The sequence below is a fragment of the Falco peregrinus genome, chromosome 5, assembly GCF_023634155.1.
Source record: "Falco peregrinus isolate bFalPer1 chromosome 5, bFalPer1.pri, whole genome shotgun sequence".
Classification (NCBI taxonomy): domain Eukaryota; kingdom Metazoa; phylum Chordata; class Aves; order Falconiformes; family Falconidae; genus Falco; species Falco peregrinus.
In genome coordinates this window covers 66068780-66095142 of record NC_073725.1, presented here as the reverse complement: position 1 = coordinate 66095142, position 26363 = coordinate 66068780, and the positions used below count along the sequence as shown (strand labels likewise).

The window sequence follows — 26363 nt, the reverse complement described above, 5'->3', positions numbered from 1 at the left end:
GATGCATCACTAGCACCTTTCTGCCCTGCAGCCAGAGCAATAGGTGCAGCAGAAATCCTGGCTGATAACCTTTGGATTATGTTACCCCTGACAAGCACAAAAGTGCAGACTCCCTTGGTCTTTAAAATTCACCCAATACAATCAGAAGGAGCTTTACTATGAGAATAGCTACACCAACATTTGGCACTCCAGATTTGTGCCTGCCCAGTGCCCCCTAAGTCCACCCAAAAGCATGTGCACAGACACATGTCACCAACAAACAAGATTATTTTCCAAATGCTCCACCATGGGGCTTACAGCGAGAAAATCGGGGGGGGGGAACAACTCCAGCAAGAACAGCACCTTCTTACACAGTGGATTTGCTTTGTATGTAGATGATTGTTCACCATTTTTCTGCCTTTTAAGTCACGAAAGTGGCAAGATCAAGTTTAAATATAGCTAGTCCTGTAAAGCCAAAACATATTTGGTCAAGAACGTGGTTAATAAATTATCATTGATTAATAAAGTCTGGGCCAAATGAGAAGATACAGCCTGGTTTTCAAGCTCTAGGATGAATTACAAAGCACTTTCTCAATTAGAAAAAGCCCTTTAAACCTTTAATCATGCAAATTTTATCTTCCATCTGAAAGACAGAATTTCATTATGGAGATGCATTTAACTTGTCTTTTTTTTTTTTTTGAGCAGAAAAGCAATCTAATTAGTGACAGTATCATGAACTTCATTAATAGCCAGATATTAGGAGATAGGAAGATTCTAGAATTCCCAGTGGCTTTAAAAGAAAAAAAAAAAAAGACTACTTCTATTAATAAGGTATTGGCAACGAAGGTAATTACACATGCCATGGGCTAGAAGGCTTTTCTTGGAAGCATGAGCAGCCCAGACTCTCCTTGATGGGCCTTATGTGCTGCAAGAGGAGTGGCAGGGCAGGTCCAGGAGCTCAGGGGGACCAGGAGTCCCCCCAGGAACAGCCCCAGTGCAACGGGGACACCCCTGCCTGTGCTCCAGCAGGTTGAAGGACTCACCAGCACACCCCCAGGCACTACGGGCAAAGCCACATCCAGCAACGAAACCACACAGCCACTGGAGAGGATCCCCAAAACAGCTTGTTTATCCCTCCAGCTCAGGCCAAACGTGACCCTTTCCCGTCAATGGGAAGTTGTTCCTGAAAGTCACAGGATTGCGGACCAAAGGGATGGGGGAGCTGAGGGGAAGAGGAAAAGGAAACATTGGGGAAAAAAAAATATTCATTATCGCTTTTATAATCACAGGCTGAGGCCAAGAGGGGCTGAATACTGCACTAAGTCACGTCACACAGCAGCTTATGAAAAGAGAAGCTACGTGCTGCTGCGGGGCTTTCCCAGCCCAGTGAGCCCAGATCCTGCCCCATCCACTTCGGCTCTGCACAGAGCCTCAGCTGCTCCCTGGGGGAAGGCCGAGACACAGCCCTGGCAGTGCTGGGGGGACACAGCTCAGCAGGGTGCAGATCCACAGGAAAAAGTCACCCCCATTGACAGGAGCAACCTCCCACACGCTCCGGCTCCAGGCCCCTGACCTCATGGCTCCGGCTGATGATTTAATCAGTGCAATTAAGAAGATGGAAAGGACCACAAGTGCAGTCCTCTGGAACACGGGAGTCTTATGAAACAGCATCAGTATCTAGATACATCACCGAGTTTCCATGTGAATGAGTTCAGCTGGCATTACACACTCAAGACCTTCTGGATTATGGATTTATTTTATTTCTGGTCTTATTGGTAGTCTGATATCCTGCTTGGGAACAGTGCAAACCACCTTCTCCAGAAGGGACACCAACATCAACGCAGGCTGCAGCAGGCTCAGGTCTTGCAATAACCCCTCATACCCCACAGCACACAAATTCCCTCCCCGAGGGGCTCCGAGCCTGCTGAGGCAGCTCGCAGATTTGATTTTTTACATTGGTATTTCTGCAATCTCAGGCAGGAGGAGCTGCCCTGCTCCCAGCACAGGCTGCAGTCCCTCCGGTTTTACCACCTAGGGCTTGGATGGGGCTGCGAGCCCTGGCAAAAGGCACTGGCATATGTAGGGATGGGGGAAGAGAAGGAAGAAGGAAAAAAAAATATGTGCTGAAGAAATGAATCAGCTTTTACAAGCCAGCCTGCCTGATCTCATCCCTATTTTGCTCTTTCCCAGGAGGAAAGTATTGGCAGGGAGAAGGGGGAGGAAGGATTTCCTTCCACAGCATCCAGAAACCATCCCCCTTGGCATCGTCCACTTTCAACAGTTCACCCATAACCTGTGAAAACAGATAGATAAACAGACAATTTTAGACAGAGAGCCCCAAGGCAGATGGGCAGGCATCACTGCGCAGAGCGAGATGACGAGGAGGAATCAGCGCTCCTAATGCCGCATAATCCCCCCCCCAGCCCTGAGTCACGTATCCTTCCTGCGTCCCAGATTCCCCCAGCTGCAAACACAGGATAACACTTTCCCCGTTTGACGTTAGAAATGAGAAGGGGAGCAAATGGAGCAGGGTACAGAGAGCTGGAGTTTCCCACCTCTGTTTTCTGTCTTTGCCTTTCAAGAATCCCGAGTTCTCATTGCTATTGGAGCCCAATGGCTGCGAAAGCAATCTTAAAAGGGGGGGGGAAGCCAAGTTTAACTGATGCAGAGACATGAGCCATCCCCTGCCTGTGACTCCAGACAGGCTGAACAATACTGAGAAGAGCTGAAAACTGCTCCGTTATGGGGCTGCTCAGCTCAGCTCCATCAATGATTAACCAGCTGAACAATGTTGCTGTGGCAGGTGTTTCACCGACGACAAATCATGCAGGAAAAGGAGAGGGAGTTAATACGAAAAAATCCTGCACACAGTCATTTTAGCTAGATGGGGTAGAAGGAATCTCTACAAGTATTCAGTCATCATTGCCTAGGCTAGAAAAGGGATATGCTGAAGTCTCATCCCCTCCGCTAAGAGGTTTGTTGACATGTACCCTCCTTCACTTGTTCATCTGCTATACATGGATCTGCAAACACACCACACCAAAACACCCATCTCCAGCGACAGCAAGCTGTTGGGGGCTTGGGGTGTCAGGCTGGGATGCTCAGGCTGACTGCTGAGTACGACTCCCTCCTGGACAGACCCCGGCTGGCAAACCGAGTGGACGGGAGTCACGCTGCGCTCGAGCAAATCCAGCTTTTCTCCAGCCTCGGGAGCAGATTAATATTGAAAGATAAAGTAGGGAGGCTACAGGGGACTCCAGCCCAGGTTAATATTAATAGAACAAACATCAGGTGCTGTGGGAGGGAAGGGCCAGGCTGGCAGGAATCAGCAAAATCCCTTGACTCCTCGATACAAATGCCCACTTATAGATAAGGAACTTAAGAGCCCGACACTGCCAACTACCTCCGCCAGGAATTACCTGCTCACCGTGCCACAGCAGCACACAGTCCTCATTCTGCCTTCATCATCAAAGCACAGCCACTGCCACAGCAGAAAAGCCAAGGACTGACCTGCTCCCAGGATCTCCTCCTGCTCCTCAGACCCTGCTGCTGAGGGACAGGCTGACTTGCTTGCTGGTGGCACAGCACAGTTATGCGAAATTCAGCAGAACAGCTCAAAAAAGAACACATGAGCCCAAAACAGCACCTCAACCCCCCCCACCCCAGGTGCCTGGTTCCTCCACTGACAGCTCTGGGTGCTCTCCTGGGTGAAGTCTTGGTCCCAGTGGCCCAGCATGGGCTTCCCCAGGACTTCCCCCCACAGACGGGGCAGGTAGCCCCACTCCCTGCACATGCTCACGCCTCTCGCCTCGGCTTTCTGGGAAAGCAGAAAAGCCACCACACAGAGCATCTCAGGTCCACCCTTGGCTTTACTAATTGCTGGAGGATTCGAGACAAGTCAGCATGAAGTTCTGATGCCACTGCAGAGCAGAGCCTGGCCTTTTAAAGGGGGGAGCTGTGCCCCCTCTTTAATGTCTCTGGGCACTGGTACTGTCCTAAGAGCTTCAACTGGCATCCACTGGCCAAAAAGCTGCAGCAAGTGAAGATCTAATAGATCTAGAAGACCCTAGATATAAGGAAGAAATTTTTTTATGCTGAGGGTGGTGAAGCACAGGCACAGAGTGCCCAGAGAGGTGGTGGATGCCCCATCCCTGGAAACATTCAAGGCCAGGTTAGACAGGGCTCTGGGCAACCTGGTCTGGTTGAAGATGTCCCTGCTCATGGCAGGGGGCTGGACCAGGTGGCCTTTAAAGGTCCCTTTCCACACAAACCATTCTGTGATCTCTGTCGCTGCGATAACTGCCCTGCCCCACAGTCGGCAGCAGGAGCTCAACCCTCTGCTCTCCCAGCTCAGCAGCTCCTCTCCAGCCTGACACCATCCACGGTTTAAACTTTGGCAGCAGTGAGTTTGAGTGAAAATGTGCAGATGAACTCGGGGTGTGTCAGTCTCTACTAGAGCAGGAACAAGTTAGAGCTGGAGGGCAGGCACGATCAAAACCATCTGCAGCAAGACAGGGCACCAGCTGACAAGCTCTGGCCAGGGAAAGGAGCCTTGTGGGTTTGGGTTTCCATGTGGAAGGTTATTCTGCATCCTACACTTTCCGTTTCTCTTCTGTGCCGCACAGTGCATCTACGATGTCCTGAACCCCCCCTGCCCAGCCACACACAGAGCAAAGGCCCTGAGTGGAAAGGCATCTCATGCCTACAAGAGAAAGCCCCAGAAAGCCAGACACTAGAGGGACTGACTGAACCTCAAAAATACCCCACCCCAAAACCATAGCTTTAAAAGGTATCATCTGGGAAAGGGAGGAGATAAAACATTTGAAAGCACAGCGCAAAGCCACCACAGAATGAACCTCACCCAAAGAGAAATACAGGAAACCTCAATCCAGTATGGGCCAGAGCAAATGACCACGAAGGCCAAAACAAAAAAGGAGAAAAGCCATCCCTGCCCACCGGCTGCACTCTGTCCCCCATCACCAAACGGTCCCTGTGCAGCGCGTCTAGGAGCAGGTTCCTCTGCCTCAGCCTTCCGAGCAGATGCCATCAAATCGTAGCACCTGGGAGTCAAGCTGCGGGGAAGGAAGCTCTTAGGACTCATTAACAACTGGCCGGAAAGCGCACATTGCCGACGTACAGAGCTTGGGAATGTGTGGTCCTTCTGGGCTGAAATGGCTGTCGGAGGCTACAGAGCACACCCCCAGCTCTCGGGCCCAGCGGAAAGTAAGCAGTAGCTATTCACGTTCAAAAATATCTTCAGAAGCCTTGAGAGTAGTCATCAAACTCAGGAAAGAGCGTGCATGTCAAGGGCTTGCTAGTCTTAATTAGCACTTGCCTCTCCCCCTCTCAGAAAATGGCTTTTGTACTTTGCCTGTGGAGGAGGCGGCTGCTGGTCTGTGTCTGGGGCCAGGGCTCACCAGCCACGGCAGGGCACGAGCCGCCGCTCGCTACCCTGGCTCCGAAGCCCAGGCAGGCCTAGCAGGGATCAGCCTTGGACCACACAGGCTTTGGGAGCGCGTTAATTCTGTTCGGGATGACAGTGGTGCCCAGGGCTGAACACCAGCCCGGTTTGAAAAAAGTGATGCTGTCTTCCTCGACTGGGCTGAGTCCACTCCCCAAGCCAAACCGCTGGCACAGAACATCGTGTGTCCCCAGAAGGGCTCTGTCATACCCAAAATGACTCCTCACAGCTGCAGGGCAGCACCCAAAGTAGCCACACCAGGAGCCATGGCCATACCACATCAACATGGGCTACAGGTGAAGGCACTGCACCCCGCTGCCAGGATTAGACCTGGCGGTGCTGCTTCTCCTGCCTCCTCGATGCCAGGTGGCATACAACCCCAGGCAGGACAGTCCTGCTGTCACAGAGGGAGGGGACGTGTCTATCACCACCTTATCACTACAGCGCTGCCTCCACCCTAGGGCTTGTCCCTTCAAACCAGTAGGTGACAAGCTTGCCAGGGCCAGGCAGGGCTGCTGCTGCATGTGCCAGTGGTGACAAACCCACTAACACCCAGGCAGCATCAGATTTGCCCCGGAACAGCACAGGCAGGCGCCCTGCTTGCACAGCCTGCCCTGTCCAGTGGTTAATGGAAAGTTTTGGAGGCTTTTAGGATGTACATGCATCCATATAAAAAGCAAACTATGCAAACAAAGCCATTTCTCCAGCACAAAGGTTCCTGCAAATTCTTGTGTGTCCGAGTGGCTGCTGATGGATCAAGGCTCGATGGAGCTCCAGGACCAGATGGTCTCGTACCTGCTGGCAGGGACTTCCCACCCTGCTCCCAGATTGTGATGCTGGAGCTCAAAGCTGCCACTGTTGTTTCTCCTCCTTCCTTTTGTGAGAATGTTTTCTACAGTTGGGTTTTTTTAAAAGAACATTTTGCTGTGAACTAGCAGAACCTGTTCTGGAGCACACAGAACTGCTCACCATCTGCAGTATTTGCCAGCGTGACTTTTTTTTTTTCAGGATACTATCTCAGCTCTCTTCTGAGTGTGGGCGCCTGGCTGCCTCACCCAGAGAAGATGTGGGCCTGCAGGAATCAGACGGCAGTAGCCCACAAGCCATGCCCTGCTCCCTCCAGCTACGAGCCTCCTCGTCGCACAGGGAGCATCCCAAACCTGCTGCTCCAGTGGTGCCGAGGTCCTTGCAGACCTTGGTCCTGGCTCCGTTTTCCTTCAATTAACAACAGACGTGGAATGAAACATAACATTTTAGGAAAGATCTTCCACATGTTTGGTTTTGGCAGCGTCCGATAGCTTTAAGGGAGCCAAAAAATAACTAATCCTCCTCTCCTTCAGCCAAGGGGCGGCTGAGGAGTGGGACCTGTGGAGGGAAAGGGAAAGAAGGTGGAAGGGGAAGGGAGAGGAGGAGAAGGCAGAAAAATGGCCACACTGGAATCAGCCACTCCCAATTTCCAGTCAGAGCATCTCTAAAATGTAGATAACTGTGTCCCCGTCACCAGGGCACTGCAAAGGGGGTGGCAGCACCTCCGAGAGAGGACTGCATCCCTCTTGGCCCTGCAAAGCATGTTGCTTCACAGACATTGGTGGCAAACCTCATACCAAACCCAGCTTCTTCGGATTAAATCAGCTCCCAAAACCCTGCAGCAACAAGAGCCACAAAAGAACTCACGATGCAGCTACAAATACACACGATGCAATTGCAAATACACCTTCTCTCCCAGTTTAGTATGCCACCAAACGCAGTCTAAGTGCTCAAGTGATGTACGTGCATGCACGCACAAGAGGCAAGCAGGCCACCAAGTCTGTGTGTTGGGCAAGTTATTTCTCCCTGGACAGCTGTGCCAGGTTTAATATTTCCACAAGCAGCCAAAGTAGTTCCTTTTAAGAAAAAAAGGCCCCTGTAACAAAAAAAAAAACAAACCCCACCAAAGACTGCATATTACTTCACATTACAATAACGCCTCCCACGAAACGTTTCATCAGGTGTTTTAAAATGATGGTTTTAGATTTCAGAAACACACTACTCCTGACTCACCGATGAGCTTTCACCTCTAATTGCCCTGCCACACCACCACAGCACATCCACGCCAGCAAAATCCTCCTACACTGAGTTTTCAGCACAACCTTCCCTCATGGAAGTGATAAAAAACCCCCATGATGCAGGGGTTTGTGAGAAAGGGGGTGGGGAATGACTTAAAGAATCTGTTATTTTGCTTTGCTGTTTAAGCAAAATGCTTTTTTGTAAACACAGCCAAGAAAGGAGGCGACACACGTAGCAAACACGCTTGGGCTGAGCTTAAAGGGTTTGAAACTTTGTGCCTGGAAAACACGGTCTGGCGGTACATCTGTACAAAATTTACCTTAAATTTAAAACAGGGTCAGAAAAGCAGCAACCAGGGGAAGCAGAGGAGTATCTGCAATTCCCAAATCGTTCCAAAACTACATTAAAAAAACATCCTGTTATTTTCAGTGTTCAGAGGGAAGGATAACTCTGCTGGGGGAGTTTGGACCAGCCACCCCTTGTGCGGAGGGCACGGGAGAAGGTGTTTATAAAACCCACTAAAGCAGATTCCCAGGTGTGGGGGGGAAGAGCTGCAGCCCCCCGAGCTGCGAGGAGCCCCACTTCACCATCTTCACTTTATAATGACAGAAACTCCCTGCTTACCGCCGGAACAATCAATTAACTACAGGATCAATCTTGCTCGGCTAAAAATCGCACATCTGCCAAGTTTTTTTCCAGCATCCCCAGCCGTTTCCCGTGCGAGCCGGGGCCCCGGGCTCCCTCGCCAGCCCCCAGATCCCTCCTGGCCCTGCCGCCAGCTGCTCTCCGGGAAGCGGGATCTTCCTGAGGTTGGGATGCAGCTGCCTCCGAGGTTAACGGGGTCGGTGAATCCCACCTACGACCTCGACCCTTTCCAGGGCTTTCCTCCCAAAATCCCGCTTCACTTAGCACATCCAGGGGTGCCCTTGGCTGTTGGGGGGGCTTCAAGCCATTGCCAGGCTGGCTGGACCCGCTCCCCGCCACAGGCAGTTGGCAGGGAAGGGGGGGCTGCACATCCCACCCGTGACACCCACCCGGGCCAGCACCCCCACCTGGGCCAGCACCTCCGGTTTCTCCGCGGATGCCCCTTCAACAGCCCCAGCCTGGGGGGCCAGGCCCAACCCCAGAACCACCCCCCCCAGCTCCCGGGGGGAGCACTGGGGGGGCTGCAGCAGCTCCCACTCCCCACACAGGGCCGGGTCCTGCCCTGCCACGGCGGGAGACGAGACACCGAGCCCCGGGGTGGCCGGGAGCCCCCCGCGGGGGGACACACACTGTGGGGCACCCGGGGAACCGAACGCGGGCAGGGAGGTTCGGGCAGGAGGTGCCGGGCTGGACCACCGGGGGGCGATGCCGGGGGGAGATCACGGCGGGGATCACAGCACCGCTGAGCCGGGGCAAGTGGCTGAGGGCCGGGGCCAGTGGGGGGGGCCCCGCGTAAGGGCAGAGCGGCCACCCCCAGGCCGCGGCGGCGGGAGGGATGGAGGGGCCCTGGTACCTCACCTGGCTCGCCTTGTAGAACTGCTTCTTGAGCCCCGCTACCGACATGCTGCTGCTGCTGCCGCCGCCGCCGCCGCCGCTACTGCTGCTGCTGCTGCTGCCGCCGCCTGGGTACGCCTGGGGCGGCGGGACGCCTCGGCACGCACAGCCCAGCCCAGCCCGGCCCGGCCGCCGCCGCCGCCGCCGCTTCCGCCGCCACCGCCAGGAAGCGCCCGCCCCGCCCCGCCCCCTGGCGGCCCGGCGGAGCGCCGCCAGCCGCACCACCGAGACACGCCTTCCGGCCGCCCAGAGTGCCGCCGCGCCCGCCACGTGGTGACCCCGCGCCCCCTGCTGGCGGGGCGGCGTTGTGACCCAGGCGAGGCGCATGGCAGCCCTCTGTCGCAAGAATGTGGTGTTGCCGGGCTGTGTCGGTCTACGACAGTCAGTCACATCTTTCTCCCGTACGCTGGCGGCCGGCCGGGCGCGCACGGGAGCGGGCTCACAGGGCCCTGCAGTGCCGACAGGCTCGAGGGAAAGCCCCGGTATCACCGGCCCATGTCACCGCGCGGGCCCGGCGTGAGGCGGCGGCGGGGTGGGGGTGAGAGGCACCGGTGGCAGCTCCGCAGCGGCAGCGCAATGAAGCTTTCCACAGGCAACGGGCAGAGGCCCCCAGCGCGGGGACGGCCTGCCCTCAACCCAGCCTCGGTGCGGCGAAGCGCTGAACCTGAGGGAGCGCTGTCCCTGAGGGGAGCTGAGAGGTGGGGGAAGGCGGCCGCGGCCCCGGGAGGCCCGGCACAACCGGAGCCAGGGGAGCGGGACCCGCCGGTGTCCCCCGGTGCCCGCCGCCGCGCCGCGGAGGAAATGGGGGCGAGTACAAGTGACAGCGGGCTACGCGTCGCCGCACTACGGCTCCCAGAATCCCTCGCGGTAGCCGCCGTCCCCTTCTGCGGCTGCGCGTCGCAGCGGCGGCCCCTCATTGGCTGCCGCCGCCGCCGCCATTTCGCGCCCTGGCTTTGGTCCCTCAGTAGAGCGGTGCTGTGAGAGGTCCGCCGCTCTGCCTGGTGCTGGGAAACGGCTCCTCCGGTCTCTCCGGAGCTGTCCTTGTGGCCGCGCCGACCCTGTTCCGGCTTCCGCCGGCCAAGCAGGCAGGCCTCGGGGCACAGGCGTAAAGACCCAGCGGCCTCCCGCTGACCCTCACCCCGCTACGCAATCAGCGCCTCTAGCGCGGCAGACTGACACCCGCTACGGCCAGTCAGCGACGGTTGTTCTCAGTAGCCAATCGAGAGGCGGCGGTGGGGCCGGGCGGTGAGCCTCCCTCCCACCCTCCTCGCGAGACGCGGTCCGGTAGGGGGCGGAAGGGTGGGTCACGTGGGGCGCGCTCCGCCTATCAGCGCGGCAAGACGCAGGGTCGCCCCGGCTCCCGCCAAATACGAGCGGGAGCCCCCGGGGCGGGACCGGGCCGGGCCGGGCCGGGCCGGTCGCCGCCGACCGCCTGGAGGAGCGGTGGGAGCTGCGGTCGCTGTGTCAGGTAGGACGGCGCCGGGGACCGCGGTGCGAGCGGAATGCGATGTGTTTCTCGGCGGCGGTTGAGGCCTCGGGGTGCTTGAGGCCTTCCCGGGGTTAACAAAGGAGGCCCGACCGCCGCGCCACGGAACCAGGCCTGGGCCTGAGCCTGCGCCTGCTGCGCCCCGCCGCCTTCCTCCTGCCCGGTCCCCTGGCACTCGGCCTGGCCCTGCGGCGGGGTTCGGGGCCCGGCCGCCAAGGGCTCGGTGAGTGCGGAGGCCCCCTCAGCCCGGGTGGTGCCGACGGGGCTCGGCCCGGGCCCTTTGTCCGGCCTGGCAGTGCCCGCGCTCCACCCGGGGAAGCGCTGCCGGCGCTGCCGCGGCTCGGAGGTGGCAGGGGAGCAGGCAGCTCGTTGGGACCTTGTCACGGGTGTTCATTTGTGTTTTTCCCTCACAGCCATGGAGTGCAGAGACAAAGCAGCTGTTCCCCCGCGGAAGCTCGTCCAAGGTGAGGCTGCAGAGGGAGTTTCTGTCACCCAGCGCAGCTTCAGCGCACTGAGGTGTCAGACTTGATTTTGTGAGATGTTTTGGCTTTGTGGTAATAAACTGGCCCTAACTGACTAATTAGTTTCAACTCTCATGCTTAGGAGCTAATAAAATATCTTGATGTTCGATTCCCCCCCTTCCCCCTACTCCAGTGACTTGTATGATGCGACCAAGTAAATCAAATGTTGTTGTTTCAGCTCGGTTGCCGTTCAAACGCTTGAATCCTGTACCCAAGGAAAAATATGATACAGATTCAGAAGTTAAAAAAGTAAAGAGCTCACAAAGTGGGTTTGGTCCGAGTAAGGATTCCTCCGTAGATGTATCGTGTGCGTCCCTGGACAATGTGGAGAATGACTGCCAGTTGGATTCAGATGTGAATTTTGCTCCAAAATTTGTTAACGGAAAGGGTCCATTAGACCATTTTATACAGAAAAACACAAAAGATAACACAGATGAAACTATAATTATTATTGATCTGACAAAGGGCTCTAGCCATAGACTAAGTGATGACGTAGACCAAACTGATTTTGATTCAAAAGCATCTTCATCCATAGCTATAACTAATGGCATGTTAGGAAAAGAGATGAACCAGTTGAGTTGCCTGGATTCCACTTGGAGCAGCCAAACGCATGATTTAATGGAGACTGATGCACCATGTGAAACTGTAGCAAATAGAGATGAAGGTTTGGTAGATGGAATTCAGGTGCGTTCCAGGTTAACAGAGTGTAATAACGATGACATGATGGTCAACCAGAGCAAACTGAAGGATATCATCTTTGAGGGCAAGATGCCTGTAGTGCTCCTGGAGGATATTATGACTGCAAAATCTCCCCAAGTCGCTTCTCTTAGAAGCGTCACGTCAGAAAACGAGACCATGGAATCGTCTCATGAAGAAGACTCTGGACTTACCAATTCCTCACTAAGCTCTCACTCGGTCAGCTCACCCGAGGTGCAGCCTGCTGCAGAAACAAAGAGAAATACTAGCCCTTTAGCTGCCTCGACACCTGTTAGGAAGGTTGGTCTCCTTTTCTTTTTTTTTTTTTTAATAAAGCTGTTGTGTTGCAGATAGATTTTATGGTTTCCTGTACTTGTAGCGCAAAGGATAAATAGGATATTCACAAGCATCATGAGAAGCATATGGAAGGTGTTGTTGATTTATTAGTAACACAGCTGAATTCTTGCCCTTTTAAATCTTCCTTTAAATCCTGTAGCTAAAGGTTTTAAACCTTGGCTGGTTTTTTGCTGCTGGTGTATTTGCATTCTGTGAGTGTAGCTTTAAACTCTGTTACAGGTTTGGTTGGGGGTTTTTTGGGTTTTTTTTTTTAATGAACTGTTCATGAAGTGTATGCCTTGGGACTTAGTGTTTTGGTAATTGGGATAAGGACTGTGTCCAAAAGCGGTTTTGTTTGGTAGGTGTTACTTTACAACCTGTATTCTATCCTTGATGAAGCTGCTGTAATTATTGTGAGAGGGTGTTACCTCAGCGAGTGCAGGTACTTTATCAGCTCTGAATTTGTGCAACTGTGGCATAGAAAATGCTTCAAGTTGAAACTAAAGTGCCTCAGCAGAACTGCAGGTCTGTGTGTGAGGATGGAGGGACAAGTAAGATGAGCTTCTGTCTCATCACTGAGCATACAGAGCTTGTGCTCTCAGCCATCTTGTTACAGGCATACTTTTGAGTGCGGGGTGCTGCTTTGGGGAAAAGTCTCTGCACGTATAGCGCTCCTGGGGACGTGTGATGTTGTCAGGCAGCGAAGGCTGGAGCACAGGAGGAGGCAACACCTTAAAATGAGCTCTAACTGAGCTGGTTTATTGTGCTCTTAATTTCAGTTTAGTAGCTATGCTCCAGCAACACTGGAAACTGATTTTTGGTGCTGTGTTGAAGGGGAAGCTTCTAAAGGCAACAGTATCTGCACAGGTGTCTGAAACGTTCACACGGCCCAAATGCCTGTTTACCACTTACCATTTTGGGGAAGAGATCAGTGCGGATTTCTCTTGAGGGGCACGCACAGTTGTGCGTGGTGAAACCTGTGGAGCAGAGCAGTCCTGGTGGATGTGCTTGAGCACTGTAGCTAAGCCTCACCTAAGGTTAGGCTGGACTACCTGGCCCGTGCATTGTTTTGCTCAACTCTATTATTAGAGGGGAAAATGAGGAAGGTATTGAGGAGTGAGTTGATGTTGTGCTGCCAGAGGTGGAGAATTAAGTATGTGGATCAGGTAAATGAGGGTGAAGCAGCTGGTAGCCTTCCTGCTTATGCCATCTTGAGCCTTTCTTAAGAAAGACTTTTCACCAGCTCTCCCCCCGGGGGTTAAGGAGAAGCTGCCCCACACCTCACTGGCCTGAAGGAGGTATGGATGAATTAGCTGGGGCTTGGAGCTTGTGATGCAATGGGTCTTCTGTTTCTTCTGCTGTGTGCTTATCAAGAAAATTGATCGATTCTTACACTGTTAAAGCTCGCAATCTAAAATAAATACATAAACTCAAGCAGAGCAGGCATCGAGTATTTCCAGGGTTGAAGAACAAACAAAAAAAAGTACTTGACTCTGATGTAATACAATAAAGCAAACAAGTTACTGGTTTCCCATGGCGTAAGGTAAGGCTGGAGCAGCTCATGTGCTCTCACCGAAATGACAGGTCTGCACCTTGACCTGTACGGTTGTCTGTCCTGGCACGTTTGTCTTCCTAGGTGGAAAAAAATCTGATAATCTAAAGCTCTCAGGTAAAGAACTCTTATTTTGTGTCAAATAAATACAGACTGGCCTGATACAGCTTTGCACTGTGTGAACTTAAATGTTTGTGGGTACAGAAAATAAAGGAGTTGGTCTGTGTTAGTCTTTTAATTGCAGAGTTTAAACTTTGTACCTTATACTGCAAATGGCAAGCTGAGGAAGAGGGGGATACAAGAAACCAAGCTGCAGTATGCTGAAATACTGACAAATTAAGCCTTTGACTTAAGTCTATGAGCAATGCTCTTAAACATAAATTATGGGTTTTTTCCCCTAAAAATAACAGTTTTAAAGGAAGTAAGCGTGACCTGTTGGGAACTTAGGGTTGGTGTGCTGGTACCAGTGGAAGAGCAAGAGGGATATGATGACAAGGAGAAACAGCATTAAGATACGGATAATAGTCCTTGTATTGAGGAAATTTTATCTAAACATCATAGCAAGAGAAAGTGGTAGGATGCAAAAAAACCCCAAAACAACAAACCAAACGAACAACACAAGTTTAACTCTAAGGAAGTGACTTTGCTATAATTAAATGTCCTCTGTTGTGCTCCTGTGATTTGGAGCAGCTTTAGCTTCTGTTTGTTTTTCTGCACATGATATTCCTTGCAAATGATACTGTAGAACTGGGTACACCAGAGGGACTTGTTTATGCAAAACTTGGTAACGTGAGGACTTAATGTAAACTGAAGCATTTAGATGTATTCAGGCTCAAATGTAAATCAGTGAGATTAGATATGCTTGAACTGTATTCTTATATCCTATACTGAAGGAATACTTGAGTTGCTGAATATACTAATCTGCAAGAACAATGTTAATGTAATTCAGACTAAGCTTGCTGCTCTTCTCATAAGGGAATGATGCGGATCTCTAAAACTTGTGTTTTGTAATTCCAGGTGTCTCAAAAATTCCACAAAAGTTCGGCAGAGAAGGAGAAGCTGAGATTGCAAAGAGTAAGGCACTTTCACTGACATAGAAAGTTAACCTGCTGTGCTTTTGCATTGAATAGTAAGCAAAGCCCTTTGCGTTTCATCTTAGTCCACTTGAAACCTCTCTTTTCCTGGTTTTCCTCACTGATGAATATGGAAGAATCTTAATGTGCGCAGTTAAAATACTTGGCTCGATACAGAGCTTCTTAATGCATACGTAATGCGGTGTGGGTGGCCTGCACTGCATTTCTGTGCACTTTGGAAGGTATTAAGAAACTGTAAATGTTGCTGACTGCTTGTCAAAATGCTTTTGAGAATTTTTTCTGAACCCTTCCTGAGAGGATAGGTGCAGCCTGCTAAGTGGACAGATAGATAGGAACTTTTCCAAGAGCCTTCTATTTAGGGTTGGTTCCTGCTTCGTTGTTCTCACCCTTCCCCCAGTTAAGCCAGAAAATGTAGGGTCTGTTCTTCATTAATACGTGAGGCAAATGGGCCACTGTGTCTGTGGGTTGCTGAAGAAGCCGTTGGATGTCACTGCTGGAAACGCTCAAGCTCCGGTCTCTGTTTGCTTGAATGCAGCTAGTCAGCAAAAGTGTTCTGTAACAAAACGGCGGTGTGGTAATTTTGCTGTCCATTCTGCTTTCAGTCATGAAGTGCTAAATATAAAGGAGGCTGATGGATCACATGGAGTTCTTGAACAGTCAGTGCTGTATGAGTGGGCTTTGCTGGCTGGAAAACTGGGTGTTATTTTAACTGCAGTTAGGAAGGCCTGGGCTTATGAATACTTACTGTGTTTCTTAGTAACTAGTTTATAAAGTTGGTAGGGGGCTGTTGTGTGTTTTATTTAAGCTATATGTGGCCCAGCCTGCTCCCAAGATGCTTGCTTTTTACAGTACCCATATAGAAGTCCAATCTGTTGTTTTCTTCCCTTCTATATGTATGTTAAAAATAGCGGTGATGTGAGGGAGAGATGAGAATGGAAGCTTTATTATGCTAAAAATTAAATAGACCCGCCAATCCTGCTGTTAACTTCACACCATTTTCCAAACTATCCAGTAGGTTTTCACTGATTACCATGACTCCATTCTGACAATATTGTGTTTTTACCATTGGCACCATTTTGCATGTCAGTTGCCTTCCACAGTTATTTGTACGTGGTGACACTGTTCAGTAAGTCTTGATGTTGCCAAGAAGAGATGTGAAATAAATAAAATGAAACTGAAAATACACAGTGAGGATATTTGTATGTCTGAGCTCAGACATCCCCTTCTTTCCTGGTGAAGTCACCAATGCCTACAATGTAGGGAAGCTATCTTTCTTTAATTTGTCATTTTTTTCATAAGCGTGCTGCGTTCTCCTTTGTGTCAGTAGACCCAAACAAGAATTTCAGTTGTTTTGGGATGAAATGCTGTGAAGGGTGACACTTCCAATGTAATCTTCCCCTCCTTGTTCCCATAGTACCCCTTAAATAAGCTTAGGGTGCCTAGTGTTCTCTGGTGATCTGAAATGTACGACACAAGTGACAGTGATTTTGCAAGCTCCAGGGTTTATAAAGCAGAGGCACAATCCAGAGTTCAGAGACTTGTTGCTGCCTGAGATGGTGAAAAACATCGTCAGAAAATCCTTACGGGTTTATAATGCAAAATTGGGTCAAATTCACTTTTCAAATTTATACCATGGTAGCCCTACATTGATATAAAAGCATGAAAGCTTAGCTCATGAGCTCTGTATTTCCAAAGTAAGTAATTTGGAAGCAATCTGAAATCTTATATTAAATTAAAATTAATTTTTTTTTTTAATTGCCACATAATTTTCTGTAATGCTACAGTGGTAATGAAGGTGACTCTGATATAAAAAAAATGGAATACAAAGCTTTCCTTGATGCTTAGAAAATGGAAATGCCTCCATTTGTTAGAGGAAAAGAGCAATTAATGCCTTCAGAGAGACAGTACTGGGTAGCTCAGCTGGCTGCGGCAACAGCTGGCTGTGGTTAATAACCTTGTGTCCTCTGTCAGCTAGAAATGATGCTGCAGGTCAAGCGCTGGGTGGGCAAAGAATTTAGTATCCTGGCTGAAGAAGTGAAGTCCTTAATTTACTGGAGTTTTAATGCCAGCAGCTATTGCTGTGCACAAGAAGACAACTTGCTTAATGGTGTGTTTCTGAACCAGGATCAGGAGCGTGCAGACAAGCTGCAGAAGTTGCAAGCAGAAAGGGAGGCAAAGGGAAGGCTGAAAGAAGAAGCAAAAGCTGCAAAAGAGCGAGCCAAGGAGGAGGCAAAGAAGAAGAAAGAGGAGGAGAAAGAGTTGAAAGAGAAAGAAAGGAGAGAAAAGAAAGAAAAAGAAGAAAAGGAAAAAGCAGAGAAGTTGAGAGTGAAGGAGGAGAAACGCAAGGAGAGGCAGGAAGCTTTAGAGTAAGTGGGTTGGTTTATGCATGTCCTGGGGAATAACATGTAATGATGTGAGCACCTTTCCATACCCTTCTAGAGGCCATACGGGTCAATCAACAGATGCCTGTTTGTCACAGGATAGATTTGAAGTGCTTGAAAGACTTGCATACACCAGACCCTAGGGTCAGCGGTACTTTCTGCTTGCAGGCTGACCTGGGTTTCTGATGTGAAATGGCTGAAAAGAGCTGTCATGCTCTGCTGAGTTCTCCCTTCCTGACCTGTCTTGCTTGTACTTTGCAACTTTCTGGCACGGGTGCCCTGTTTGCTGAGGAAGTTGCTTGTAGCTTGGTAATATAAATGCCTTTTCCTGGTGTTGAGGGGAACTTGAAGCAGCCTAGCTGCTTCGTGGCTAAACTCTAGAAGGAATGAAGAGAGTGTTCTGTATCCTTAGCTTTATCCTTGGCTGAATTAAGAGACTATCTTCTTGCCCAGCATGATGGGGTCATAGTCAAGGTCTGGGGCTTCTCACCTCTTTGTCAGTGCAAATAAACACTTCATGATTTGTGGCAATTAAAATAAACTTTATATTAAAGGGCAAAACTGGAGGAGAAGAGAAAGAAAGAAGAGGAGAAACGGTTAAGAGAGGAGGAAAAGGTAAGTGCTTTCTCTAGCTTGTCTCTGAATTCTTCTGCTAGGGTGAAATGGTGTTAAGGGGCTCCCTGGGACCCTGCCGTCAGCCGCTGAGCTGTTCTCAACAGGGTTGCCACAGCTACTGTGGTTCTCCAGCCAGTGTACCCTGCTATGGTGCCACCTGGGAGGGAGCATGTCCATTTGGGATGTGGCCTGTCCGATCTGACCTGGTGGTGCTGCTCCACCAGTTATATCTTGCAGGTTTCTGACCTGTTACTTTCACATGTGTTGGTGTCTTTGCTTTTACCTGTTAAAGTCTTTGCTGTGTTTTTTCAATGCCCATGAGTGAACTCTATCCTCTGTCTTAGCAATGACTTTGGAATCCATGTAGCTATGTTAGAGAAGAAAATTAGTTTTTTGTTGAGTCATAGGAGCTGGTAAATGACTGAAATTTGCTTTATACCTCACTAGATTTGAAGTTGGGTCGTGCATGAGCTCATTTTGAATTTATAAGGCCTTGTCCTACCTTTATAATTTGCATTTTGATTCTGATTTCAGCGTATTAATGCACAGAAAGCAGAAATTACAAGGTTCTTCCAGAAACCAAAGACTCCACAAGCCCCAAAGGTGAAGTATTGCTGTTTCTGTGTTTTGCTGGTCTTTCATTAGTTATTGTCTAACAAATACACAGATTTCCTTCTAATCTGTCCCTTAGAGCTTCTCAGGGGGGGCAAAGCATTAGTATTTCTTATTTCCTAATTTCAAAAGTGTAAAGGATTTTTAAAAAAGTCTGTGCCCGGAGCAGAGACTACAGAAGAAGTTTGTAGTTACTTTAGCCAAAGACAGAGCTGAGATTTTTACTGCGTTGGCTGTGAATACCTAGATGCCCTTGAAGTTCTGTTGGAATCTCAGATAGTAAGGGCGTAGCCTAAATTTTTGCTCAGATCTCAGCACCCAGTATTGTTGTAAGTCTTGAATGTTTTGGTACTGTAGTTCCTCAGGTGTTCAGACCCTAACCATCCTCACTTAATATTTCAGATTCTTGCTGGCTCTTGTGGAAAGTTTGCTCCTTTTGAAATTAAGGAGAACATGGTCTTAGCTCCCCTCTGTCGTATTGCCCTGGATCCAGACTTCTTAGAACAGCTGGATAAGCTCCTGCTTGCTCAGGATAGTGAAGTTTCTTTTTTGAGGGATTTAAAGTGTCGTAAACCACGTAAAACTGGACCTACTTTTGTCAATAACAGCACTGACATAGTGAACAGGTTAGTCTGTGTTTTGGGGTTTTTCTTCACTTCCTTGTGTAATGAACTGCAGAATGGTTCTGAGGTAGTATTGCTCTAATATTGGAGATGATGGGAAGATGGAGCTTTTCTTTGAATACTCATTATTTTGTATAACAATTGTTTCCATGGGGCGCAGTACATTATGATGTAGATTTCCTTTGTTCTGTACAGTGCCTCTCAAATCCTTCCCTGCAGGAAATCTTGTGCTTCAGGCAGCTGCCTTTCAGCACTGGACCCTACGGGCCTTTAGTGGTGTTCATCTTGGATAGTTTTAAAAAGGAAACCTGCCGATAGCTAAAATAGAGGAGGGAGGTGGCTTGTCTGGAACCCATGTTCTCACAGGAGGATTGGGAGAGCCTGTTCTAATGAACTCAAGCTCTGGGTTGGGATTGTGGCTGAACTGAAGCTTTCTATAAGATGCTTTCCTGAGCAGCAGTGGAGTCTTCTGTAAGTACTGAAGATGGTCTCTTGTTCTAACAGTGACGTGGTGGTAGTGGATAACTGCAAAACAGATGCTGTTCCTGAAAGGGGGAAATTTGGTAGAATGAAGCTTCTGCAGTTTTGTGAGAATCACCGTCCTGCATACTGGGGCACATGGAACAAGAAAACCACTGTGATCCGTCCCAGGAATCCTTGGTCTAAGGACAGTGTAAGCACCTCACGGGCAGTGTAGTTGGATTCTTTCTTTCTTTATGCTCTTGAACTGAATATGTGGTTGGTCAAGTTCACTTGTTCGCTGGGATTTCTGATCCACTTGCATGTTCCATCTTGCTGCTGGGTTTTGAAACCCTGAATGGGGTCTGGTGACTTGCTCTGAAATCATTTACAGAAATGGCATGTTGACATTTCTTCTAGAAACTACTGGACTACGAGGTAGATAGTGATGAAGAATGGGAAGAGGAGGAACCTGGAGAAAGTCTTTCCCATAGTGAAGGGGTAAGGATTCTGCACAGCTTTCTGAACAGATTACACTTGTCAGTGTAATTTCTAATAAGCAGAGTTTATTTTTAGGATGATGAAGAGGAGGGAGAGGATGAAGATGATGATGATGGTTTTTTTTGTACCCCATGGGTACCTATCTGAAGATGAAGGAGTGACAGAAGTAAGTGAACTGGGTGTCACTGGATTTCCATCTCTGTTCCCAATGAATTGTGTAGTAAATATTAGTGGAAGAAGAAAGCACGTAGTCTTGGCAGTGACGTAACCCATCTCAGATCTGCATAGTTCAGGAGCAGATTTCTGTAGCTCAGAGAGCATGGTAAAAAGCTGGGTTTAAAAAGCTTTTGTTTTTCCTGGAACGGATGGATGTATAGAGTTCTTTCTTGCCTGTGGCTTTAGGAGTGTGATCCAGAGAATCAGAAAGTTCGTCAAAAACTGAAAGCAAAGGAGTGGGACGAACTGATGGCCAAGGGGAAGAGGTTCCATGTTCTACAGCCTGTGAAAATCGGCTGCATCTGGGAAAGTGCAGAAAATGACAGCAGCGCAAACGCAGACCTAAAGGTTCTCCAGCAATTCACAGCGTGTATCCTGGAGTCACCTGTTGCAGAGGAAGAACAGCAGATACAGAAATGTAGCAAAAAAAGAGAAAAAGATCAGCAAAGTAAGACCTGAAGGGTAAATAGTTGTATGCACTGTGGTACTCTGCTTTCAAGAGAATAGACTTTTGTATGAGTGTCAAATTCAGAATGACCTGTTTATGACATGTCTGAAATCCAAGCAATCTCTACAAGAGCTCTTGGAAGGGAGTTTTCTGGGATTGCATCTAGTATGGCCATAGTTACGTTCTCCAAAAACTCTTGCTCTAGATAATCCAGGAAGTGAAGCCAACGAGACTTCAGCAGACTCAGGTTTAAGTTTGCTTGCTGGAAGTGCTTGAGCCCGCTGACCTGTTCAGGGTGGGAGGATTCAGTTTGTGTGTTGGGTTTCGGTAATGAGTATCTGCTGCACCCAATTAACATAAGGATGTGAATAATGCACATAAAGGCTAGAACAGGGCTCAAAGCTTTCACTTCAGGGTGCCGTTATTATTGGGGCTGAATTTTTCTACATCAAATTCAGCTCCTGTTACAATCCTGTATCTAAAAATTAATCTCAGCCTGTTTGTCTTCTTTCTGGAAATACTGATAGGTTATGTCAGCCTAGCTTTTCTCAGCCTTTAAATAGTTCTGCCCCACAATCTTTGTGCATCCTTTCTTTGCAGTTCTTGGCCAGCTTCTGCCGCTGCTGCATGGCAATGTGAATGGGAGCAAAGTGATTATCCAGGAATTCCAGGAGTGTTGCCGGCAAGGACTGTTCAGTGATGTGACTGCAGCCGCCGACTGTAGCGACACAAGCCCTGTGAGCCCCCACACCTCCTGGCTGCAGACGCCTGTTGGCGAGGACAGCGGGGTCCCTTCCAAAGCCAGGCTAAAGCGAATCATTTCTGAGAACTCTGTGTATGAGAAGAGACCTGAATATAGGATGTGCTGGTATGTCCACTCAGAGGTGCTGAAGAGTTTTGATCAAGAGAATCTCCCCGTCCCTTGTCAATGGAACTACGTCACTCAGGTCCCTTCCTCAGGGAAGGAGGAGGCTGGCAGTGTGCCAGGCATGGCTGTCCTGCAGACCACCCCCATGTCGGTGAAGAGGAGGTCCACCGGGAGCATGTCCATCACTAAATTCATGAAAAGACCTCGGGATGCTGAACAGGTGAGTTCCAATCATGGTGCTTTTCCCCAGTAAAGAATGATGGGAATTTAACTGTGCGTCTTCAGTAGGTGAGCATCCCTGGCATGCCTCCCAGATCGGCCTAGATGAGCAGAGTCAAAATATTAAGCTACAGACACCGTTCTCCACACAAAAAAAACCCTTTTTGTGGGGAAAGGAGTGAAATTACGTGACTCTCAAGAGATGGATTTCTTTTGTGTGTCTCCAGCTTGGACTGTCTGTTCAGTTTGAAATGTTGCTCTCCTGCTGTTCTTCCATTTTCTGCTATTTGGCAGTGATTGCATCCAAGCTGTGAATAGTTTCTGAGTGCTTGCCCTTGGTTTTACAGCTGTATATAATTTGTATGCAGGTTTTTATGTGTGTGTGTATGGCTGCCAGATGTATAGCCTGAGCTGGTGACTTACATCAGTTGCATATGTGCTGATTAAATGTGGTTCCTAAGTGCTGCAACTCAGCCCGTAATAGTCTGTAAAGCCTCTGGTTTATGTTGTCATATGTAAAGCTAAATTTCAAGAGCTGGTTTAATAAAACTATAATAATTCATAGGAACAAAATGAGAAGGATTTGGAGTAGTTGCTACTCCAGCTCTAAGCTTTGTTGTGGTCTTCCTGCTGTTTGCACCTGCTTTTCTGGGTAACCACAGGTAGTATTAAGAGTTAATAATCTGAAAGGATGACTGAAAAGTATGCAATGGGTGCTTTAGCAGTGTGATGCTGTGTCGTGCATTTAAGACTGTAAGGATTTAGGTCCTGAAGCTTGGTGTTACCAACTGTTTGCTGCCGAACGTACAGATAGGACAGGGTTTGCACTGTCGGTGGATTTATTCTTCAACCCCTGTGGACAGGGGGGTTAGGAAGGAAGCCACAGACAAGGCTTATACTTTTCCTTCCCACTTTATTCTTGGCTGCTTTGGCTATTCTACTGAGAAAGCTCTACATTCAAGTATTGATAGGGATCAGATACTTGTGAGAAGCTGTTCAGCCCCCAAGCTCCATCTGCTTGGGTTTTTTCTTATACACTAAATAAAGGCAGAGATAAAAATCTCTGCTTGGCACCCACTGGAAATTCTGCTTATAACTGACTACTTGAGCAGAAAAAATACCAAAACAAAGGCTTTTAGTAGAATTAAGTCACCAGCCTGAATTCTTCAAAGCTCTTGAAAGCGTCTTACAGCTGCCCTTGTGAGTTGCGGTGCCGCACAGCTCAGAGCAAAGGTGTCGGAGTCCTGAACGCCTTTCATGCCTGACGTCTAAATCAGCGCTGCTCAGGTATTAAGATCCCATCCTTCTTGTTGAGCATGGCTGGGGCTTAGGGAGAGCCTAGGAATGATTGTAGGTCAAGGCTGCCAGGTTCCTTACCCCTGGCACGTGTTACTCTGCCATGAAGCTTCTGACAGGACTCGTGTGAGTATAAAGGTGCTCTTACATAAGCTGCAGAGAGAAGAACTCGGTGTTGAAGGGGGCAGTACCTGTACACATGTAGGAGGGGAATACTTAATCTGAGAACTGTGACTTTAATGAAAGATGTAAATTTTAAAATTTCTCTTGGAACAGCTTGTAGGGGGCGGGCACCAGGTTCTAGGTCTGAGATTTTCATTCCATGGTTCCAATTGAGGGGAAAAAACCACCAAACTACTCACAGCTGTCCAATGCTGGGCAGCTTCAGTTTGTATCACCCCTTTCATTGATCCTCTCGATTCAAACTGAGTTGTTTGTGCTGCTCCCATAGCAGAAAATAGGGTCACCAAGAGAAGAACTGTCACCCCTCCCTAATTAAAAGCTAATAGGCAAAGGTGAGGAGGAGTCGCAGGGAGAACACACTTCAAACTTGACAAGCAAAAGTAATTTTCCATCTTCAGAAGGAAGAAAGCATCCAAAATAATCAGCAGAGTGAGGAGAGATTTCCCTTCCAAAAACCCAACAAAACTGAGTCAGATTTCAATTAAGGTTTGAACTGACTTTTCGATGTGTAGGCTGTTCATCGCATTGTGTAATAGCAAAATATCTTGGAGCAGAAGCTTGGCGTGCTTCCTGCTGAATGTGCCATTGCAGATGAGGCCTTTTATCAGAAGTCAGTGTCTGTTGGAGCCAGGGGTTGCTTATTTTTCTTCCCTACAAATACACCCAACTGATCAGACTGTGCTGCGAGTCCCAGTCATGAGGAGTGCCCACTGTTAGTCCTTTACAGCACCGGCTGCGCTTGGTCTTGCACGTTAGCACCATCACCTTGCTGTTACACAGCTGGTACCTTTTTTTTCCTTAAGGCTGAAGCTGTGGAGATGGATGGCTTTCAGGCAGACACCGAGGAAGATGAGGAAGATGAGGACTGCATGATTGTGGATATACAGCCAGGCAAAGGTGGGAAAATAAAAATGGATAGTAGTCTCTTGGCAGACTCTCGCTCCCACAAGGGAGAGTATAACAGAGTGGGAACAGTGTGTAGTTAAACCTGTTGCAGTTTTTCTGCTACTTTCTCACCAAGCCTTGCGCTCTTCTCTCTAGATGTCTTATTCTAGGTGCTTCTCTGCTTATTATATTTTATTCCAGGTGCTTCTTTGGTATTTACAGTCTTCTCTAACTTGCTCTTGCCTTTTCTTCCCTTCTCCCTCTGACTGAAAGGCACAAAGTGCTTGTAACTAGCATTTGGCTGCCAGTGTTACCTTGGGTATTTTTTTTTTCCTGGTAAGGAAAGTGAACGCTGGGGTCAGTATCAGCAAATCCACTAACTATTGGCAAAATGCAGAGCAGGGCTGGCCTCCGAGGCATGCATACTTACGTTCAGAGCCCTTCAAGGACTGATGAGGTCTGGACCATAATTCCCCTCTGCTGCCTTCTTGAAGTTTTAGGTGCACACTGAATTGTCTGAAGGAAATAAGATGGGATAATAACCTAGCTCTTAGATGTTTGACAGGTGAGGACTCTGATCAACACTCTGCAGCTTTGCTCTAGAATCTAAGCAGTTGCTTATATTTGTGTCCCAGTTACCCCTTGGAAAATGGCTTTCAAAGCTCTGCCGCTGTAGCGTATCCTTTCAGGCTGTGGATTCAGAAACTGTGGGATGAGGATATGGAGCAGCTTCTTTCATCTCCGTGAGGTTTTAACTATACATACTTGATCATATAGATCAATGACTTAACACCAACCGCATGATGTGCATTCAGCTCCTCTAAACCGCTTTCAAAACCTCCCAGCCCTTTCTTTACTGCTCTCACAATAGAGCTCTTTCACAATGCTACTGGCAGAACCTGAATTAAGGAAAGTGGGGGTTTTATGTTGGGCAGCTCCACTAATTGATAGATAAGGGCTCGTGCATATTCCCGAAGCCTGAAATTCTATAGTGTTTGACCTATTCTAGACATATTGGGGTTCTCCTTTCTCTCTCAGCTGGTGCTACGTTCCTCCTCTTGCCTGCCGTAACAGACAATACAACTGTTTGACAAGAAGCTTTGCATTTAATCTTAAGCTGCTTTGGCTTATTACAAGGCTGCAGTGAGATGAAAGCCTTGTTCTGAGGACGGGGATGCTATTGAGTAGCTTGCCTTCCTCAGGCTCTGTTGCCATGCACGCAGCTGTATTTGTTTAACTCTGCCCGAGTCTAAAGCACTGCAAAGATTATGAAGATCCTTTTTACGGTTGAAGTGATTTTATTCTGGATTGATGTTAACCCAATACTAAAACCAATTTTTAAATAGTATGAAAAAGGAGACTTGCAACAGATGCGGGCAGACAAGCCAAGACAGATAAAGCATATAGTAGTCAAAGTCTGCTGGATTAATGAGGATATTAAAAACAAAAACCCCACCAAAACCACAAAAAACACCAACCAAACAACAACAAGACCCCAAGCCCAACATATTTTCTGCTTTGCAGGTTCTACGTTGGCAGTTACTGAAACAGCTCCAGAATCCAGTGGCACAAGAGCCACTCACCAGGACACCAGCATGGTCAGCCCATCTAATACCATTTGAGACTTAAATGCCTACTAACTTCTCTGTATGTATGTAGAATGAGTTAGAAAATTTTAAACCATGCATATCTTTGAACAAGATACTTGAAAGTATTCCATATTTCTTGTAAAGAGAAGACAGCACTTTGTTCTGCTTTGGACCAGATGGAAGCTTAAATTTTTAGTTCTAGTTTTTAGCTTTAAAAAAATACTGCATATTAATCTGTCCTTAATAAAGCATTATTGAAATTTTGATACTTCTTTGTAATGGAAGGTATCGTAAGTTATCTCTAAAACTAGTGGAGGTATTTTGAAATAAGCTTATTGTGATGCCACTGGGGGAATTGCTCTGTTCATAATGTTGTATAGCATGGACTTGGGTATAAATGATGTACAATTATATTTGAATTTATGCTATCTGTATCATCCTGTTTGTGGTCTTACTCGCTACAGAGAACAGCAGCAGGGCTTTACCTTTGGAGGAGGAAAAAAAACCCCAAAACCAACCCACCTTGTTTCTCCTGTTTTGGGATAAGCCAGTATTAATTACATACTGGGGGTAGATTATTGGTCTCCTGTACACATTGCTGCAACAGCAGCAGTATACATAAAAGCTGGTCTCCACCCCACAGTGAAACTTTAAGATTTGAAGTACAAAGGACTTGAACTAGCATCAAACTTTTTTCATGTATGTAACAAACTGACTGGGGCTTTTAACTTCACATGGCTTGTGAGTTGATGAATCAG

The 26363-nt window shown here is 48.5% G+C and overlaps 2 protein-coding genes across 3 annotated transcripts in view; one reads left to right on the top strand and one right to left on the bottom strand.

The window, feature by feature from the left end:
• Nucleotides 1-9506, bottom strand: part of SH3GL1 (SH3 domain containing GRB2 like 1, endophilin A2) — a 30186-nt gene extending 20680 nt beyond the window's left edge. For both annotated transcript variants that reach the window (XM_055806874.1, XM_055806876.1), the window contains exon 1: nucleotides 8990-9506. In XM_055806874.1, coding sequence (XP_055662849.1) covers nucleotides 8990-9352 — 363 coding nt within the window. In that variant the 5' untranslated portion in view covers nucleotides 9353-9506. The remainder of the gene's footprint in view (nucleotides 1-8989) is intronic.
• An 841-nt stretch (nucleotides 9507-10347) lies between these two features.
• On the top strand, nucleotides 10348-26039 carry CHAF1A (chromatin assembly factor 1 subunit A). Its single transcript, XM_055806862.1, is given in 16 exon segments — nucleotides 10348-10493; nucleotides 10925-10975; nucleotides 11211-12028; nucleotides 14634-14690; nucleotides 16835-17076; nucleotides 17646-17706; nucleotides 18241-18309; nucleotides 18721-18944; nucleotides 19446-19614; nucleotides 19821-19901; nucleotides 19977-20018; nucleotides 20020-20067; nucleotides 20304-20565; nucleotides 21166-21653; nucleotides 23935-24028; nucleotides 25541-26039. Coding segments are annotated over 15 exon segments (2802 nt in total). The 5' UTR covers nucleotides 10348-10493; nucleotides 10925-10926; the 3' UTR covers nucleotides 25639-26039.
• Nucleotides 26040-26363: the final 324 nt, after the last annotated feature.